The 19,111-nt window shown below is 45.3% G+C and overlaps 1 protein-coding gene across 4 annotated transcripts in view; it reads left to right on the forward strand.

The window, feature by feature from the left end:
* GALNT9 (polypeptide N-acetylgalactosaminyltransferase 9) overlaps positions 1 to 19,111 on the forward strand; it is a 351,950-nt gene that overhangs the window by 271,139 nt on the left and 61,700 nt on the right. For all 4 annotated transcript variants that reach the window (XM_087880276.1, XM_060683834.2, XM_087880275.1 and 1 more), the window contains 2 exons: positions 16,308 to 16,474; positions 17,812 to 17,986. In XM_087880276.1, the coding sequence (XP_087736402.1) occupies positions 16,308 to 16,474; positions 17,812 to 17,986 (342 nt within the window). The remainder of the gene's footprint in view (positions 1 to 16,307; positions 16,475 to 17,811; positions 17,987 to 19,111) is intronic.

Raw genomic sequence — 19,111 nt, forward strand, 5'->3', positions numbered from 1 at the left:
TCTGGAGGGCCTCAGTGGGTGATGAGGAAGGCCCGTTTTTCTCTCTCCCCAGGCTCCAGAGCCTTTCTAGGTGGGACCAAAAGTTAGCAAATGGGCCATTTCTCACCTCCAGAGGCCCTCCGGGGGGGGGAGGGGATCGGGGAAGGCCATTTTCGCCCTCCCCAGGCTCCTAGAAAGGCTCTGGAGCCTGGAGAGAAAGAGAAACGGGCCTACCAGGCCAACCGGGCCATTGTGTGCCAGGAGCCAGGAGGGGGGGGGTCACGCATGCATGCATGGGGGCGGGAGGCATAGAATTATGGGTGTGGGCACGTGCACACCCAATCCCCCCTGCGCTCCCCCCCCCCGCTCCTGGCACGCGATGGCAAAAAGGCTATGGCTACCAACCTGCCTTCCATTGAGGGCCTCTATAGCGTCGTTTTGAGGGTGGGAGTTGAAACAGTTTATGTCCAGGATGCGAGGGATCTGTAGATATTTTCACAGCCCTCTTTTTGACTCGTGCGGTATTCAGGTCCTCCATGGAAGGCAGGTTGGTAGCCATGTTTTTTTCTTGATAAATGTCTACGGAGATTCTCAGTCATCCACGTCATGGTTGCCCCAAAGATGCTTTTTCAAAAGACAACTGAACTTCCTTGTTTTGTCCTCGGAGACAGTTCGCTTCTCATCCAAGAAGCTTCTTCAGCTCAGAGAAGATTATGTTTACATCAAGGTTAGCCTTGAATAAGCTACCAGTTACACATAGCTGGTTAAATATTTGGAGGGGAGACTGCCCAAAACACCAGGGATGTCTGTCCTAAAAAAAATATCAGCATTCTGGATGAAGATGATAACAAACCACATTTGTATTGCTACCAAGAAAACAGCATGGATGTATCCGCAAAGTCACCAGAAGTCTTGGTGGTTTAACTTTTCCTGTTTTTAAAAGCAGAAAACAATGTTTTACCCCGTGACTTTATTCCTTTCCCTCCTTAAAGGGCCCAAATGTTTGTATCTTGTAGTTTCTCTAGCAGATTAAGAGAGTTGGAAGGGACCTTGTAGGTCATCTAGTCCAACCTTCCCCCCCCCAAGCAGGAGACCCTACACCATTTCTAACAGATGGCAGTCCAGTCTCTTCTTGAAGGCCTCCAATGATGAAGCTCCCACAACTTCCAAAGGCAACTTCTGTTCCATCAGTTGATTGTTCTCACTGTCAGGAAATTCCTCCTTATTTCCAAGTTGAATCTCTCCTTGGTCAGTTTCTATCCATTATTCCTTGTCTGGCCTTCAGGTGTCTTGGAAAATAGCTTGACCCCATTCCTCCTCTCTGTGGCAGCCCCTCAAATATTGGAAGACTGCTATCCTGTCTCCCCTGGTCCTTCTCTTCACTAGACTAGCCATGCCCAGTTCCTGCAACCGTTCATCGTATGTTTTAGCCTCCAGTCCCCTCATCATCTTGCTTGCTCTTCTCTGCACTCTTTCTAGAGTCTCCACCTCTTTTTTATAGTGTGGTGACCAAAACTGGATGCAGTACTCTAGGTGTGGTCTTACTAAGGCTTTATAGAGTCGTATTAGTACCTCCCTTGATCTTGATTGTTTCCTTCTGTTAATGCAACTTAAGATTCCATTGGCTTCTTTGGCTGCCGCCGTATTGGCTTATATTTAACTGGTTGTCCCTCTCACAGTCACTGCTATTAAGCCTGGTTTCACCTCAGATTCTGATGTCTTCATGGAGACATCTGTGTGGGTTTCTTACCAGTCATGATTGAAGTGGTTGGCTCCTATTTAATTGTGTGAAGGAGATCCTGCCCCTTACAACCATTCGTCTAGTGAGTCTTACTTCTAGGTGTGGTCTTACTAATCTCAGTAAGACAAAGCTCAAGCCTTTCTTAGACCCAGTCTTAGCAGCTGCTCTTGGACACTAGATCAAGCGTGGACAGTTTTAACGTTGCTATTGTGAGTTTCCCCATGCAGCTCTCTCTAATGTTGTCCGAAGGATGCAAAAGGGGATTGATCCAGTAGTTGGTTTCAAATTTTTTTATTACCAGTTCTGTGGGCGTGGCTTGGTGGGCGTGGCATGGCTTGGTGGACGTGGCAGGGGAAGGATACTGCAAAATCACCATTTCCTCCAGATCCGCTGGGACTTGGGAGGCAGAGAATAGATGGGGCCGGGGCCAGTCAGAATTTTTACTACCGGTTCTCCGAACTACTCAAAATTTCCGCTACTGGTTCTGCAGAACTGGTCAGAACCTGCTGAAACCCACCTCTGGATTGATCACATGACTAGCAAATATGAACCCGTTGCCAAACAGCTGGGAATGTTGATGGGAATGCTGCAAATGTTGCAACTACGAAAAATGGCCATCTTTTTCCAGTTGTAACTTCAAACAGTCACTAAACGAACTGTCGTAAGGGCAGGACTACATGTATGTTTTAATGATAACTGGCCTATTGGGAAAGGAGCTAATTTAACCTACCTGGGGTCCTTGTATTAACCTCGCTTTTCACGAGATGAGAAATTTTATATTATTTATTTGACTCACCGGTTTCTCTGCCCCAGTTGTCGGGTGGGAGAAAGATTGCCAGCCTTAGACATGATGACTTGGTAACTCTCTCCTGCTTTAAATCCTTCCATTGAGAATGAGTGAGAACAATCAACCAGTGGAACAGAAGTTGCCTTCGGAAATTGTGGGAGCTTCATCCCTGGAAGCTTTCAAGAAGAGACTGGACTGCCATCTGTCAGAAATGGTGTAGGGTCTCCTGCTTGGGTGGGGTGGATGTGGGGTTGGACTAGATGACCTACAAGGTCCCTTCCGACTCTTGTTAATCTGAATCTAATGCTCATAGTTTTGATGCAAAACTCTACTCTTTTGCAGATTTCTTTCCGCCACGGCTCCCTTTTGTTTTACATTCATTTGCCTCGTGCTGGCTTTTGAAACCATATGAGCTAAGACCCTCCTTTAAAACATAGCAGTCTTTGTTTCCCCTCCTCCCCCCCTCCCCGCAAAAAAAAATAAACACCTGTCATACATGGTTTGGTCTACCCACCTTTCCAGAATGAGTAGGACTCACTTTGGCAGCCATCTCCAATGTTTATCCGCACATGAAGTGAGGTGCAGAAAATATTATTACAAAGTGAGACATGAATGCCCAACAGGATGAGACACCTTCTCCTCTTGTCGTTATGCAGATAAGATTCCCCTCAGGAGGAACTGAAAGCTGGAAACATGTTATATTTGTACCGGTTTATTTAGAGGATGTTGTTTTGCAGGTTGGGAGGGGATATTTCCAGGGGACACGACGACATATATTATGGAAATCCTATTTAGTTCTTTTTCTTTTGTAATTTTATTTATACGTTTTTCTTTAGCATGCATAAAAGGACTTAGTAAACGGTGTACTGTCTGAGTCAATTTAACTTATACATAATAATAGCAAGAGACTTGATATACCACTTTACAGTGCTTTTACAGCCCTCTCTAAGCAGTTTACAGAGTCAGCCTCTTGCCCCCAACAATCTGGGTCCTCATTTTACCCACCTCGGAAGGCTGAGTCAACCTTGAACTGGTCAGGATTGAACTGCGTTTTAATTGCAAAATTAGCTTGCAATACTGCATTCTAATCACAAGGAAGGAAGGAAGGAAGGAAGGAAGGAAGGAGGGAGGGAGGGAGGGAGGGAGGGAGGGAGGGAAGGAAGGAAGGAAGGAAGGAAGGAAGGAAGGAAGGAAGGAAGGAAGGAAGGAAGGAAGGAAGGAAGGAAGGAAGGAAGGAAGGGACAATAGCAATAGCACTTAGACTTATATACCACTTCATAGTGCTTTTACAGCCCTCTCTAAGCGGTTTACAGAATCAGCCTCTTGCCCCCAACAATCTGGGTCCTCATTTTACCCACCTTGGAAGGATAGAAGGCTGAGTCAACTTTGAGCCTGGTGAGATTCCTGAAGGCCTTCGCAGCCGATAACAGAGCTCCGGATTGATCCAGAGTTCTGTTATCGGTTGCAAAGGCCTTCAGGAAAGCCTTGCTGGCTGCAGGAGAAATGGGTTGAGGTGTGTGAGGCCCAATTGCAACTGTCCAAAGGTAAATAGTTGGGTAGCTCCACCCCCTCCATCCCCACTCTAGCTTAATTTTTACCTGTGCATCCTGGAGTGGGCGGGATCTTAATTAGGGCTTATTTTTTGGGGTGGTAGGGCTTATATTGGGCGCACATGTAAAAATCAAGCTAGGACTTACTTTCTGAGTAGGGTGTATTTTCGGGGAAAGACGGTATGTGTGAAAAACTTTTTTTTAGTGCTGTTGTAACTAAATGAACTATTATTAAGTCAAGGACTACCGGTGTTTGAGCAAACATCCCTTACTACCCTGTTTCCTCTAAAATAAGACATCCCCTGATAATCGACCCAATTGGGCTTTTGAGCCCATGCACTAAAATAAGCCCCCCGTGAAAATAAGCCCTCCCTGAAAATATTTAAATGCATGCACAGCTGGTCCCTGCCGTTCCCTCTGGTTTCCTCCACGCGCCCCAAAATAATAGGACCTCCCCGAAAATAAGGCCAAGCACTTATTTCAGGGTTTAAAAAAATATAAGACAGGGTCTTATTTTCGGGAAAACACGGTACTATTGTAACAGACTTATCCTGAGCTCCTGGGCAAACCTGGGAAGTTTGCTAAATTGTCCCGATTCAAATAAAAAAAGGACACCTTTTAACCCGATAATTGGTAGTACAGTGGTCTAAGGCACCTTGTTATTAAGACCAGCTGCCTGCAATTACTGCCGGTTCGAATCTCGCCAAGGCTCAAGGTTGACTCAGCCTTCCATCCTTTCTAAGGTAGGTAAAATGAGGACCCAGATTGTGGGGGAAATAAGCTGATTTTGTATAAATATACAAAAGGATGAAGGCTATTGCTTAGCGCATTGTAAGCCGCCCTGAGTCTCCGGAGAAGGGCGGCATATAAATCAAAATTAAAAAATATTAACTTCCAAAATAGAAAAGGGGATGCAAAAGCCTCTGTAGCAAGGTTCGATTCGTGAAAATGTCAAAAGTTAGCTTGTTTCCGCTAATTTTTGATGCCGTTTCAAGATTTCCTGGATGTCTTTTTCCTCATCCTTGCTTGGCCCATTAGATACAAAATTGATTTCTCTTCGTTTGGCCCTGGCTAGGCTTTCTAATTAAACACCGAGTTTAATTATATCACAAAAGGGTGCAATGTAGATCTTAATTACTACCAGCAGCCCTCGGGGAATAACTGAGAGATAATGGGCAAAAGAAAATTCGATAGAATGCTGAAAAATACCCCCCCTCCCGAATGACAGCCTGTATTCAAAATCCAAACAGAGATTCAAAATGTGCTCGATTCCTCGTTGACGTTGGAATCCAGTGGATCTTATGAGTGTAAGTTTAATTTTCATCCAAGCTGAGGAAATCGAAGGAGAACTCAGTTCCTTTAAAACATTTTCCCTCCTGCCTTCTCAAGAGTAAGGTAAAGGCAAAGGTTCCCCTCGCATATATGTCCTAGTTGTTCCCGACTCTAGGGGGCGGTGCTCAACTCCGTTTCTAAACCAAAGACCCAGTGACCCAAAGAGGGGAAATCCCATCGTGCTCTTCAAACCAACAAATGGTTAATTACCCTGAGCCATCTTGGTTTTTAATTATAAATAGCGACAGTTTATATGAGAGTTTTGCGGGAGTTTCTCCTGAACATCTGAAAATCATCAGACACGAATTCTAAGACATGCGTAGGATTGTGCTGAGAGTTATTTTAAGCTCTATCCGTCTCTGAATGGAACAGAATCAGCGAAGCAACGAAACGATTTTTAAAGAGAATGCGTATTTGTTTTGATGTTAACAGTTGACCTGGGAAATTCACACTATTTCAAAGCTTTTTTTTTTTTTTGAACATCCTAATCTGCATATTTTTAAGGAGCTACAGTTCCACCGACATTGAGTTTGTTATTTTAATTGGGCCTGAAAGTATCATTATAAAAGCACACACGCATACATATATGCACGCACATGCAATCTGAAAATAAACAATCAAAAAGGCAGAAACCTACTGCGTATAAAATGTGTTCAAGGCCAGGCTATGAACGCTTGATAAATAGGGACCGGATTTCTTCTGGAACGGACTCGTCACCAAAAATAGTTTTGTTTTTTTCGTGTTTTGCTGAAGGCGGAGGTACAATTTTGCAAGTCAAATCCGTCAGTTGAAGTGGAGAATAAGAAGAGAATGCAAAGAACATTGAGACAAGTCAGATACAGTTAGTCCTCGATTTAGGATCACAACTGAGCCCCAAATTTACCAGTTTTTTCGGAGTATAAGATGCACCTTAATTTTTTGGGGAGGAAAATAAGAAAAAAGCTGATTGGCCTCCTGGAATACCCCCAATCAGCTGCTTCCAGAGGTGAATTTTAGCAACAGGTTCCTTGGTTGTGAGCTTGCTTTTTTTTTTTTTCTTTCTTTCTTTCCTGCCTCTGAAAGCCTCCGAAACGGAGCTTCAGGAAAAAAAGCCTCTGAGGCTCTGTTTGGGGGCTTCTTTTTGGAAGCTCTGTTTCTGATGCTTTTTTCAGCCTCTGAAACCTCCGTTTGAGAAGCTGGGCAGGGCTACATTCGGAGTATAAGACCCACCCACATTTTCACCCTCTTTTTTGGGGAAAAAAGGTGCGTTTTATACTCCGAAAAATACAGTATGTTGCCAAGTGAGACGTTGGTTAAGTGAGTGTTGCCCCATTTTACGACCTTTCTTGTCACAGTTGTTAAATGAATCGGGCTTCCTCATTGACTTTGCTTTTCGGCAAAAGGGGAATCACATGACTCCGGGACACTGCAACCATCATAAGTATGAATCGGTTGCCAAGAATCTGAATTTTGATCATGTGACTACGGAGAGGTTGCAACCTTTGTGTGAAAAATGGTCCTAAGTCACTTTTTTCAGTGCCGTTTTAACTTCAAACAGTCATTAAATGAACTGCAGTATGTCGAAAACTACCTGTACTTTAGAAGTGACACAATAAATACGCTCCAGATTGAAAATTGGGGGCACTTTATTTTAGAATGTTCTCTTTAAAAAAAGAAAAGAATTATCTCTTAATAGTTATAGCAACATCTCAGCCCTGGGGAAGGAGCAAAACATAAGAAAGACACCGAAAATAACCTCTCTTTAATTCTGTTTGATATAAGAGGGGTTGGAAGGCAAATTTGGTAAGCTGTCAAAATTCTGTTATTATACTACCCCACAACAACAACAAAAGTACTCCTGTTATCCTTGCAATATTTGTTTCCTAACCTGGCCTACTTCAAAAAGCTGACATGCATTCTTGCAACCAGAACAGTGGTGTATTCAGCCGGTTCAGACCGGTTCGGGAGAGCCGCTAGTCACCACTAAAGCAGGTGCTTTGGAAAATAGCTTGACCCCCTTCCTCCTCTCTGTGGCAGCCCCTCAAATATTGGAAGACTGCTATCCTGTCTCCCCTGGTCCTTCTCTTCACTAGACCAGCCATGCCCAGATCCTGCAACCGTTCATCGTATGTTTTAGTCTCCAGTCCCCTCATCATCCTTGTTGCTCTTCTCTGCACTCTTTCTAGAGTCTCAACATCTTTTTTATAGTGTGGTGACCAAAACGGGATGCAGTATTCTAGGTGTGGTCTTACTAAGGCTTTATAGAGTGGTATTAGAACCTCCCTTGATCTTGATTGTTCCCCTCTGTTAATGCAATTTAAGATTCCATCGGCTTCTTTGGCTGCCACCGCACACTGTTGGCTCATATTTAATTGGTTGTCCACTAAGACTCCAAGATCCCTCTTCACAATAGTCACTGCTATTAAGCCTGGTTTCACCTCAGTTTCTGATGTCTTCATGGAGACATCCGTGTGGATTTCTTACTATCATGATGGAAGTGGTTTGTCACTGTCTCCATCTCAGGAGATTCTTTTTATTTTACAATCAATTCTACTCTCCTGGTAAACTCCATCCAAGAAGATCTCCATCTTCTTGGACTGATCCTGCTTACAGTGGCTTCTGACCCTGGAAAAATGGGACTAAAGGTTGCTTGTTCCAGAGAGTTAGGCAGGAGTGGGCTGCTGGGGGTTCGCAGGGGTTCGAGAGAACCTCTACATTTCTGTGCAGTTCGGAGAACCCCCAAATCCCACTTCCTGCTGGCCCCGCCCACCCCACCCCACCCCTCCCAGGAGTCCCCACACGGCCCTTTTTGGATGTAGGTAAGTGCAGGGCGCATGCGGAGGCTCGGGGAGGGAGAAAAACGGGCCTACTGGAAGTTTGGGAAGGCTGGAATCGGGCCTCCAGAGGGCCGCCGGAGCCTGGGGAGGCCGTTTTCGCCCACCTGGAGGCTCGAGGAAAGCCTCCGGAGCCCAGGGTGGGCAAAAATGGTGGTGCAGGAGGCCGACTAGACCACGCCCACCATGGCCACACCCACCCAGCAACCAAGCAGAGAACCCCTTGCTAAAATTTTTGAAGCCCACCCCTGGACTTAGGGACTCTTACTTAGAAACCATTTTTATTGAATTCAATGGGCCTTTTCTGCTGAAAGCACGCATGGTTTTATAGAGCTTAGCTGGCCACCATCATTTTGGAAGGAAGATGAAACACTGATGTAGGGAAATTGTGCCGTTTATTGTTTCAGAGATAATTGGTTGCGTTTCCCAGTGCCTGAAGTGTTTGGCTTTTTTTGTGAAGAAATATTTGTTTGACGGAATAATAAGTTTTATATTTCCGTGTTGCTTATTATGCTCTCTGACCTACGGCGGAGACAGTAAACAGTTGCAAATTTGTGCCAACAAGGCTTAAATTGGTCTCAGCTATAATTCCTTTCTCCACAAGGAGCCCAGGGAACTGTAGTTCAGTCAGGAGCTGAGGAGAAAAAAAGAGGATTTTTCAATAACTTCATGGTATGGTCGCTCCTGAGACGACAGGAAAGGGATTTGCAGGCTTTGGGGGGGTTAATTAGCACATCTGGAATTGGAGAAGTAAGATGGGATGGACACCTGTGCAAAATGGCCATTGTTTGCCAGAAGGAAGATATACGTCAACCTCAGATACGTACGTGATCAATACAGCTGAACCACCTTCCCTCTTTCTGTGGTCAAGTCCTGTTTTCAAGAAAGCATAGGGGAAGTACCTCCTGCCATTTTGTTTTCTAAGATATTGGCATTGAACCACTACCTCCTATTCGTCTCCTCCTCCTCCTTCTTCTCCTTCTCCTCCTCCCTGCAAACCCCACTCCCTGATGATGTTACCTATTTGGGTAATGAAACATCTGCAAGAAAACCACGAAGCTCAGAGAGCACCAAGGGCCGCAGAGTTCTCCTGCTCCTCCTCCATCTCTACTATGAAAAAATATCCTTCTTCTCTTTTTCCTTCTCTTCCTTTTCCTCCTTTTCCTCCTTCTCCTTCTCCTTCTCCTCTTCTTTCTCTTTCCTCCTCTCCTCCCTCTCCTCCTTCTCCTTCTCCTTCTCCCACTCTCTCCTCCTCCTTCTCGCCTTTCTCCTTCTCTTTCTTCCCGAACCATTTCTGCAACTAAAAAAACACTAGAGATGACATTTTACTTTGAACTAATTTTATTCCAGCTAGTTAAAAGAATGTATTTTCAACCGTCGGTTATGATTAGAGCTTGGGGACGTCTCCAATTCTTGGGGAAGCATGAAAGCATTACCGAATCAAGGCTGGTACAATCCAGGGCTGAGATAGACATCACCCAGTGTGTAGGGAGGGTAAGCTTTTGAAGAGATGCTCTCACTTACACCCAAGGGTACAATTCTACGTTTTGGGGGTAAATCCAACATCCCTGAGAAGGGGAGGTTTAAGTGACTGCTCGTCTCAGTCGGAAAATTACCCCTGCACCAGAGGTGGGTTCTACTTACCTTTACTACCGGTTTGCAGATGCGCAGATCACCAATGACGACATCCGGGGCAGTGGGCGGGGCCTCCCTCTGGTTTTACTACCAGTTCTTGCGAACCGGTCCGAACCAGGGGCAACCCACCACTGCCCTGCACTATATTCGAGGGACAAGTGGTTCTAGCAATTTTCCTTTCAACAACATTTTTTACGAAATTGCAAGGCAGTGATTCTTTTTCTTTTTTTCTTTCCCCCGCCCCCCACTGTAAGTTTGGGTTCTGACTTTTTCTGCACGATTCAGCTTACCAAGCAGGAGTGACCTGCTGAGTAAATTATATATAAGACCTGAAAATTGAGGTGCCTAAAATATTAATTTCTTTGCATGGTAGCAATATCTTCTGAACCAACCCCCTCTCTGCCTCCCCCCCAACTCCCACCATCCAATCTCCAGCTGAAAAAAGAAGGTTTTTTTTTTTCTCCAGTCTTTGCTTAGTCCACAATTCCTACTTTGTACTTGGTACAGATCAGCCATGGACAGCTAAGGTCTTCTGCTCTGTCAGATTAAACGTTAAGGAGAGCCATAGGCTAAGGAGGGAACCAAACTTTTGATGCAAATCAAAAATCAAACAACTCATCTAACTAAAACTTCCTTTGGATGACTCTGTAATCTCTTAATTCGTGGTAGAGTTTGGGCACCTGAATGGAACTGAGCATTTGCCAGCCAGATGCCCTTCCTGATGCCTATGTGGAGTTCACAGCAGATATTTTCTCTTTGCGCCCAGAAACATCTTTCACTGCCTAGGATTGAACTCTCAACCTTCCAAGTGGGTGTGAGCTTCTTCACCATTACACTACCATGCCGTTCACAACCCATCTAACTAGGGTAGATAAAAATCCTACCATTCACACATACTGATCTCGGTTTCTGTGAAAGTTAGTTAGGATTGGGGGGGGTTGTGTTTATTTCTTTCCCCTGTTTGCATGATTTTTGTGTTGAGAACATTGAGTGAACTCAGTCTGTTTGCTCATGGCTCAAGATATTGTATGAACCCATAAAATAGGTTAATTCAGTTTAAGCCTGTTGTAGGACAGAACCCAATGCTGGCGTCTACACACTCATATGGCCAAGTCTGGTTTTCATTGTGTATAAATCCAAATCAAGGAAGGGGAAAAAAACCCCAGTTTATTTAGTAGTAACACACCTTCATTTGAAACTATGGTTTGTTGTTGGTTTAAACAACTCCTGGCTTATTTTAAATATGATTGGTTGTTGTAACTGAATCCAGAGCCTGGCCTTTTGTGTTTCTACTCCATTTATATCTGCTACACAAAAAAATGGAGAACCAAGCCGGAAATTCTCTGAACAAGCTGCCATTGATTCGATCTATAGTTCAATAAACCATGTGTCAACTCACAAAGCATCCCTGGCCTGCTCTCAAGTTGCCATAAGCAAGGGGGGATGGGGAACCGAGGAAACAGCATGGCAGCACAAAGACAGATGCACACTCCAGACTTATCTCTCTCAAGGCTGTATCCCAGGGTTACCCACAGCGGCCAGAGGGGAGTGGTCTCTACAATCCATGAAATTCTCTGGTGGGAATATGATTGATGACACACTCGGGGGGGTGGGGGGAAACAGGGTGATGATCGGGGTGTAAATTATGTAGGGTCAGAGCTGGCTTCACTTGGGAACATGGTGACATGAAGCTCTAATAAATAACTGGATTTCTTTTGAAGCTTAGGGCATTCGTCGGAACCCTGACACCATGGTTTAAAAAAACCGTTAAATTAGTGTTGCCCGCAAACGTATTTACCTTGATTTTTTTTTTCAGCTTTCCCTTCCCACCAGAGAGCAGAATTTACAAGAAATTTCTCACCTGCTTTCATACATTTCCTTTCCTTTCCAAAATCCGACTTTTGACTTTTTCAAAAGCAAGGTCCAAAAAAATCAAAGTGGTGGATTATGCGTGAGAGGGGGAACCAAAAAAGATAGAATAAAATAAAGCATCTTGAGCACAACTGCTTTAGAAAACTGCTGAGGTCGCACATCCAGATTAGGAACGAATTTTAGCGCGGTGTTCGGTTTTACGGAGCTTGTTATAGATGCCGATGAAAGAAAGGGTGCGTTGCATTCAGAGGATTTGAAGACGGATCTAAAGCAATGGCTAATTCAATCAAGGGCTCTTCAGGTGAGCTTTTATTGCCATTAGATCCAATCTGCATAGCTAATTTGGCAAGCATTAGGTTCCTGCTGCTGATTTCATGTCTAATGTGCCCAACTACCACGTTTCTAATATAAACCAGGGGTGAAGGTCCTTCCTTCCTTCCTTCCTTCCTTCCTTCCTTCCTTCCTTCCTTCCTTCCATCCATCCATCCATCCATCCATCCATCCATCCATCCATAGTGGTTAGAATGTAGTATTGCGGGCTAATTCAGGCTACTTAGATTTACACTGACTCAAGGTTAACTCCATCTTCCGTCCTTCCGAGGTGGGTAAAATGAGGACCCAGATTGTTGGCGACAATAGGCTGACTCTATAAACCGCTTAGAGAGGGATGTAAAGCACTGTGAAGCAGTATATAAGTCTAAGTGCTAGTGCTATTATTCTTCCTTTTCCCCTTCTTTCCTCCCTCCCTCCCTCCCATCCATCCATCCATCCATCCATCCATGGTTGTGCAGTGTTACAATGCAATATTGCTGGCTGACTCTGCTCACTGCCATGAGTTTGATCCTGACTGGCTCAAGGTTGCCTTAGCCTTCCATCCTTCCAAGGTGGATAAAACGAGGACCCAAATTGTCTTTCCTTCCTTCCTTCCTTCCTTCCTTCCTTCCTTCCTTCCTTCCTTCCTTCCTTCCATCCATCCATCCATCCATCCATCCATCCATCCATCCATCGTACACAGTGGATAGAATGCAGTATTGCAGGCTAACCCCACCAACTGCCAGAAGTTTGATCCTGACTGACTCAAGATTGACTCAGCCTTTCATCCTTCCGCGGTTGATAAAACGAGGACCCAGATTGTTGGGGGCAAGAGGCTGACTCTGTAAATCACTTAGAGAGGGCTGTAAAGCACTGTGAAGCGGTATATAAGTGCTATTTTCCTTCCTTCCTTCCTTCCTTCCTTCCTTCCTTCCTTCTTTCCTTCCTTCCTTCCTTCCCTCCCTCCCTCCCTCCCTCCCTCCTTCCTTCCTTCCTTCCCTCCTTCCTTCCGCAATGGTTAGAATGCAGTATTACAGGCTAATTCTGCCCACTGCCAGCAGTTCGATCCTGACTGGATCAAGGTTGACTCAGCCTTCCATCCTTCCGAGGTCGCTAAAATGAGGACCCAGATTGTTGGGGGCAAGAGGCTGACTCTGTAAACCGCTTAGAGAGGGCTGTAAAAGCACTGTGAAGCGGTATATAAGTCTAAATGCTGTTGCTATTGCTGTCTCCTGATGTCCATAAGCTTTTCCCATTCGCTCATTCGCTCGGCCCTGCAATGGTTGATGATTCTCCTCCTTTGTTTTTCTCCTGAAAGATTCTTCCCAGGGGGGGTGGAGGGGCAGAGGGGTTGGCAGTGATGGAAAATAATTGAAAAAGGAATAAATTCTTGGATTCTGCCCTCAACACCTTTTGCAGGGTACCTTGTAGTCTTCCATACCTTCTTGTCTTCCCATCCTCAGAGAGAAGTACCTAATGGTAAAAAAAAAAAAAAAGAAGAAAGAAAGGGAAAAAAAACATGATCATTATGTTGAAGTGTTGAGCGAGGAGGTCAGTGAATTTGACAAGAGGAAAAGAAGTCATTTCCCCTGGCATCATTAGCCGTATTTTAGAGAACAGGCACTGTAATTGCTATGGTAATTGGGCTCCGGAATTGCCTGTGAGAGCGTGTCGGTTATTTTTAATGTTAATTTCCGTGCAAGGGCAAGCGCCGGAGTGTTACTTTCATGAGGTGTGCGTTGCAGGAAATGTCAAAAAGGGCCTTGATGAATCCGATCAAAAAACTCACCTGGTCTATTAAACTGTCACAATCCCAGCCAGGGATTGCACGTTCCCGTTTTACCCCGAGGGCTATTTCTCACGAATGGATTGATCCTTTGACTTCTTCCTTGCCATAGCAATAGCAATAGCACTTATACACCGCTTCACAGTGCTTTGCAGCCCTCTCTAAGAATACTGCATTCTAACCACTGTGCACCATGGATGGGTGGTGGGGAAGGAAGGAAGGAAGGAAGGAAGGAAGGAAGGAAGGAAGGAAGGAAGGAAGGAAGGAAGGAAGGAAGGAAGGAAGGAAGGAATAGCAATAGCACTTAGACTTATATACCACTTTATAGTGCTTTCCAGCCCTCTCTAAGTGGTTTTACAGAGTCAGCTTGTTGCCCCCAACAATCTGGATCCTGGAAGAATGGAAAACTGAATCAATCTTGAGTCGGTCAGGATAGAACTGCTGACAGTGGGCATAGTCAGTCTGCAATACTGCAATCTAACCACTGTGCACCATGGATGGGTGGTGGGGAAGGAAGGAAGGAAGGAAGGAAGGAAGGAAGGAAGGAAGGAAGGAAGGAAGGAAGGGAAGGAAGGAAGGAAGGAAGGAAGGAAGGAAGGAAGGAAGGAAGGAAGGAAGGAAGGAATAGCAATAGCACTTAGACTTATATACTGCTTTACAGTGCTTTCCAGCCCTCTCTAAGTGGTTTTACAGAGTTAGCTTGTTGCCCCCAACAATCTGGGTCCTCATTTTACCCACCTTGGAAGGATGGAAGGCTGAGTCAACCTGGTGAGATTCGAACTGCCAAATTGCAGGCAGCTGGCAGTCAGCAAAAGTGGCTTGTAGTACTGCACTCTAACTACTGCACACCAAGGAAGGAAGGAAGGAAGGAAGGGAGGGAGGAAGGGGGAGGGAGGGAGGGAGGGAGGAAGAGCAATAGCACTTAGACTTCTATACCGCTTCACAGTGCTTTCCAGCCCTCTCTAAGCGGTTTACACAGTCAGCCTCTTGCCCCCAACAATCTGGGTCCTCATTTTACCCACCTCAGAAGGACGGAAGGCTGAGTCAACCTTGAGCCTGGTGAGATTTGAACTGCCAAATTGCAGGCAGCCGGCAGGCAGCAGAAGTAGCCTGCATTACTGCACTCTAACCACTGCGCCACTGCAGCTCATCTTGGATTGGAAGGATTATCAGACAATATCTGGAGGGAGAGCGACTTCTTTGGAAAGAGGTCATGTCTGAGATGGCTAGGATGGAGAGGAATGGCCATGCGTGGTTGAGATGGCTGCGGAAGTAAAGCTCATGGACAGACGGAAGGAGGAAGCTAAGATGTTCCTCACCAGGAGACATTCAGAATCAGAATAGAGCTGGAATTGACTTTGGAGGTCTTCTCGTCCAATCCTCTGCTCAAGCAGGAGAACCTATGCCATTTCAGACAAGTGACTGTCCAGTCTCTTCTTTAAAAACTCCAGTGATAAAACACCCACAACTTCTGGTGGCAAGCTGTTCCACTGGTTAATTGTTCTCACTGTTAGGAAGTTTAATTCTCTTTAGTTCCAGATTGCTTCTCTCCTTGATTAATTTCCATGCATTGCTTCGTGTCCTGCCTTCAGGTGCTTTGGAGAACAGGTCGACCCCTCTCCTCTTTGTGGTAGCCCCTCAAATACTGGAAGAATACTATCATGTTTCCCCCCCCCCAGTCCTTCTTTTCACTAGATTGACTATATCCAATTCCTGCAACCGTTCTTCATACGTTTTAGTCCCCAATCCCTTAATCATTTTACTTGCTCTTCTTTGCACATTTTTCCCCCAAAGACTCACCAGGGGTGGGTTTTACTACTACAGTGTGTGTGGTGCGTTGGGCGTGGCTTGGTGGGCATGGCAGGAGAGGGATACTGCAAAATCTTCACTCCCACTCCACTCCAGGGGAAGGATACCGCAACATCCCCATTCCCTCCCCACTCCTGGGGGAAGGATATTACAAAATCTCCATTCCCACCTCACTCCAGGGGAAGGATACTGCAAAATCTTCATTCCTACCCCACTCCAGGGGAAGGCTACTGCAAAATCCCCATTCCCTCCCCACTCCAGGGGAAGGCTACTGCAAAATCCCCATTCCCACTGCACTCCAGGGAAAGGATACTGCAAAATCCCCATTCCCTCCCCATTCCTGGGGGAAGGATATTGCAAAATCTCCATTCCCACCCCACTCCTGGGGCCAGCCAGAGGTGGTATTTGCCTGTTCTCCGAACTGCTCAAAATTTCCGCTACCAGTTCTCCAGAACCTGTCAGAACCTGCTGGATTTCAAGCCCTGAGTCTCACCTTCTTTTTTGTAATGGGGGTGACCAAAACTTGATGCCATATTCCAGGTGTGGCCTTAACACGGCTTTATAAAGCGGTACTAATACTTCACGCGATTTTGATTCTGTGCCTCTGTTTATATATATATATGTTATTTATTTTATTATCAACATTTTTAACGCCCGTTACATTCCTAGACTTCTTTTCTCTTCTCCGCAGGTGCAAACAGATGTCCTATCCCGAGGACCTCCCCCAAATCTCGGTAGTCTTTATTTTTGTAAACGAAGCCTTGTCGGTCATCCTACGCTCAGTTCACAGCGTGGTGAATCACACGCCGTCCCACTTGCTCAAGGAAGTCATTCTGGTGGACGACAACAGCGACAACGGTAACTGTTCACAAGTGTTCGCAACGCTGGTTCGCTGGTTTGTGTTCCTGACTCTGTTACGCTTGCCTTGTCTGTCATGAGAGAAAGCAATTTGAGGTGGGATGCAGTAGTGGGTTCCACTTACACTCGCTACAGGTTCGGAACTGTGAGCGCTCATGTGTGCAGAGCATCTGTGATGATGTCCAGGTGGGTGGGTGGAGCCTCCCACTGCTGCCATTACAGGTTCGCCCGAACCGGGGCGAACCAATAGAAAACCACCACTGGGGAAAGAGATAGCTGAACTGGACATTCTTGCTGATTTCTTTACCCGGATAGTCTTCGACTTACAGCTGCCATTGAGCCCAAAATTTCTGTTGCTAAGTGAGACATTTGCTGGGTGAGCTTTGCCCCATTTGATGACCTTTCTCGCCACAGTTATAAAGCGAGTCACTTTCAGTTGTTAAGTTGGCAACATGGCTGTTAAAGTGAATCTGGTTCCCCCGTTGACGTCGCTTGTCAGAAGGTCTCAAAAGGGGATCCCATGAACTTCTGGGTGATATTGCAACCGTCATGAGTACATGCCAGTTGCCAAGCATTTGAATCTGGATCACCTGACTATGGGGATGCTGCAAAACGAATAACGGTTCTTAAGTTGCTTTTTTTCAGCAACGTTGTATCTTCAAATCAGTGGTGGGTTCCTCCCGGTTCAGCCCGGTTTGGCCGAGCCGGTAGCAGTGAGAATATGACGTCACCGAACCGGTTCTCTTTGTTCGGGAGCTGGGCCCTCCCGCCCCCACCCACCCACCCGCATTATTCTTACCTTTTATTTGGCCCCGCCCCCAATCTATTCGCTGCCTCCTGAGTTCCAGCTGATCGGCTAGAAGGAAAAAACTGTTTAAACTCTTGCCACGGGGCTTCAAAGGGCCGCCCTACAGCTGATTAGTGTTAAAAGGCAGTGTGGTGGTAGACCAGTGCCCTTGAAAAACAAATGGGTAGACCGGTGCCTCCAAAAACAAATAAGTAGACCAGTGCCTGGTAGACCAGTGCCTCCAAAAACAAATGAGTAGACTAGTGCCACCAAAAACAAATGGGTAGACCGGTACAGCTCTGCAAGCAGTTAAAAGCCTGGTAGACCAGTACCTCTGCTAAATCCTAAAGAATTGTCACATGACCATCGAACCACGCCCACAAAATAAGCCACACCCACAGAACCAGTAGTAAAAAATTTTAGAACCCACTCCTGCTTCAAATGGTCGGTAAACAGACTATTGTAAGTCAAGGACTCCCTGTAAATCAAGATTACGTAGAAATGCCACTGATTCCCCAATGAATAACATTGCCTCTTTTTCTATCTGCAGTTGAGCTGAAGTTTAATTTGGACCAATACGTCCACAAACGATACCCAGGTTTGGTGAAAATAGTTCGCAATAATAAACGAGAGGGGTTGATCCGAGCAAGAATCCAAGGATGGAAAGCTTCAACGTCTCCAATTGTTGGTTTTTTCGATGCTCACGTTGAATTCAACACCGGCTGGTAAGATGTTGTGCTAGTTGGCAAGCTTTCTGAAATTTCCAGCTGATGTAAACTGACGAATTGGGAAAAAAAATATATGAGAAAAAGCAATGAACCGTACCTTACAGGTCCCTGCAACCCATCTCTTGCCACACGTATGTCTCTCTTTCACAAAAGAATATATTCTTGACTTGCTTATTTTACCTAGCTTTGTTATCTAATTTATAGCGTTTAAGCTACGCATTGCAATTTTATAGGTTACCACTTTTTATATTTTGCAATTTTACGCTAGTCATTCTATTCTGTTTTATCGTATACCATATTTTTCAGAGTATAAGACGCTCCGGACTTTAAGACGCACCTACCTTTTTTGGGGAGGAAAACAAGAAAAAAAAAATCTGCCTCTGCCTCCCAGCAATTTGCCTCCTTGCAGCAAACAGCAAACAGCCTGCTTTAGTTTCATTTTCATTTTCAGCACAGCCTGATTAGCACAAGAAAAAAAAATCTGCCTCTGCCTCCCAGCAATTTGCCTCCTTGCAGCAAATGGGGCGCGTGGCAATAGGCAATGGCAATCCCTGCAGCCTGAAACAGCTGAGGGTCGGGAGGCCGATCCAACCGACAGTCAGCTGCTTGTGCTAAGCAGGCTGTGCTGAAGCTGAAATGGGCTGTTTGTTGCAAGGAGGTAAATTGCTGGGAGGCAGAGGCCAAAGGATGGGGGCCGGCAGGTGGGCGGGGCTACTTTCAGTGTATAAGATGCACCCAAATTTTCACCCTCTTTTTTTGGGGGGGAAGTGTGTCTTATACTCCAAAAAATACGGTAAATATATTTTATTCCTCCTACTTCTCTGGTTGCAAAAAAACAAGGACACCCCAAAAGCTTATTTAAGAGTCGTTAGGGAAAAAAATAAAATACCATTCATGCAGTTCAGAAGTAGGTTTTGAGGCTGAGCTTGAAGGACCAAAGATATTTTTCAATAAGGAATTCATTAGACCCTTTGATAAACAAACCAAACCCACAGAGATTTTTCTCTAATGGGCAATCCATAAAGGACCTTGAGATGGCAATTTTAGAGCAGCCTTGTTTGAAAGGATCTCTTCAAGCTCAAGCTAATCATGTGCTCTGTCATGATCATTTCATGCCAATTA

The sequence above is a fragment of the Pantherophis guttatus genome, chromosome 17, assembly GCF_059756535.1.
Source record: "Pantherophis guttatus breed Tessera chromosome 17, ASM5975653v1, whole genome shotgun sequence".
NCBI classification, from domain to species: Eukaryota; Metazoa; Chordata; class Lepidosauria; order Squamata; family Colubridae; genus Pantherophis; species Pantherophis guttatus.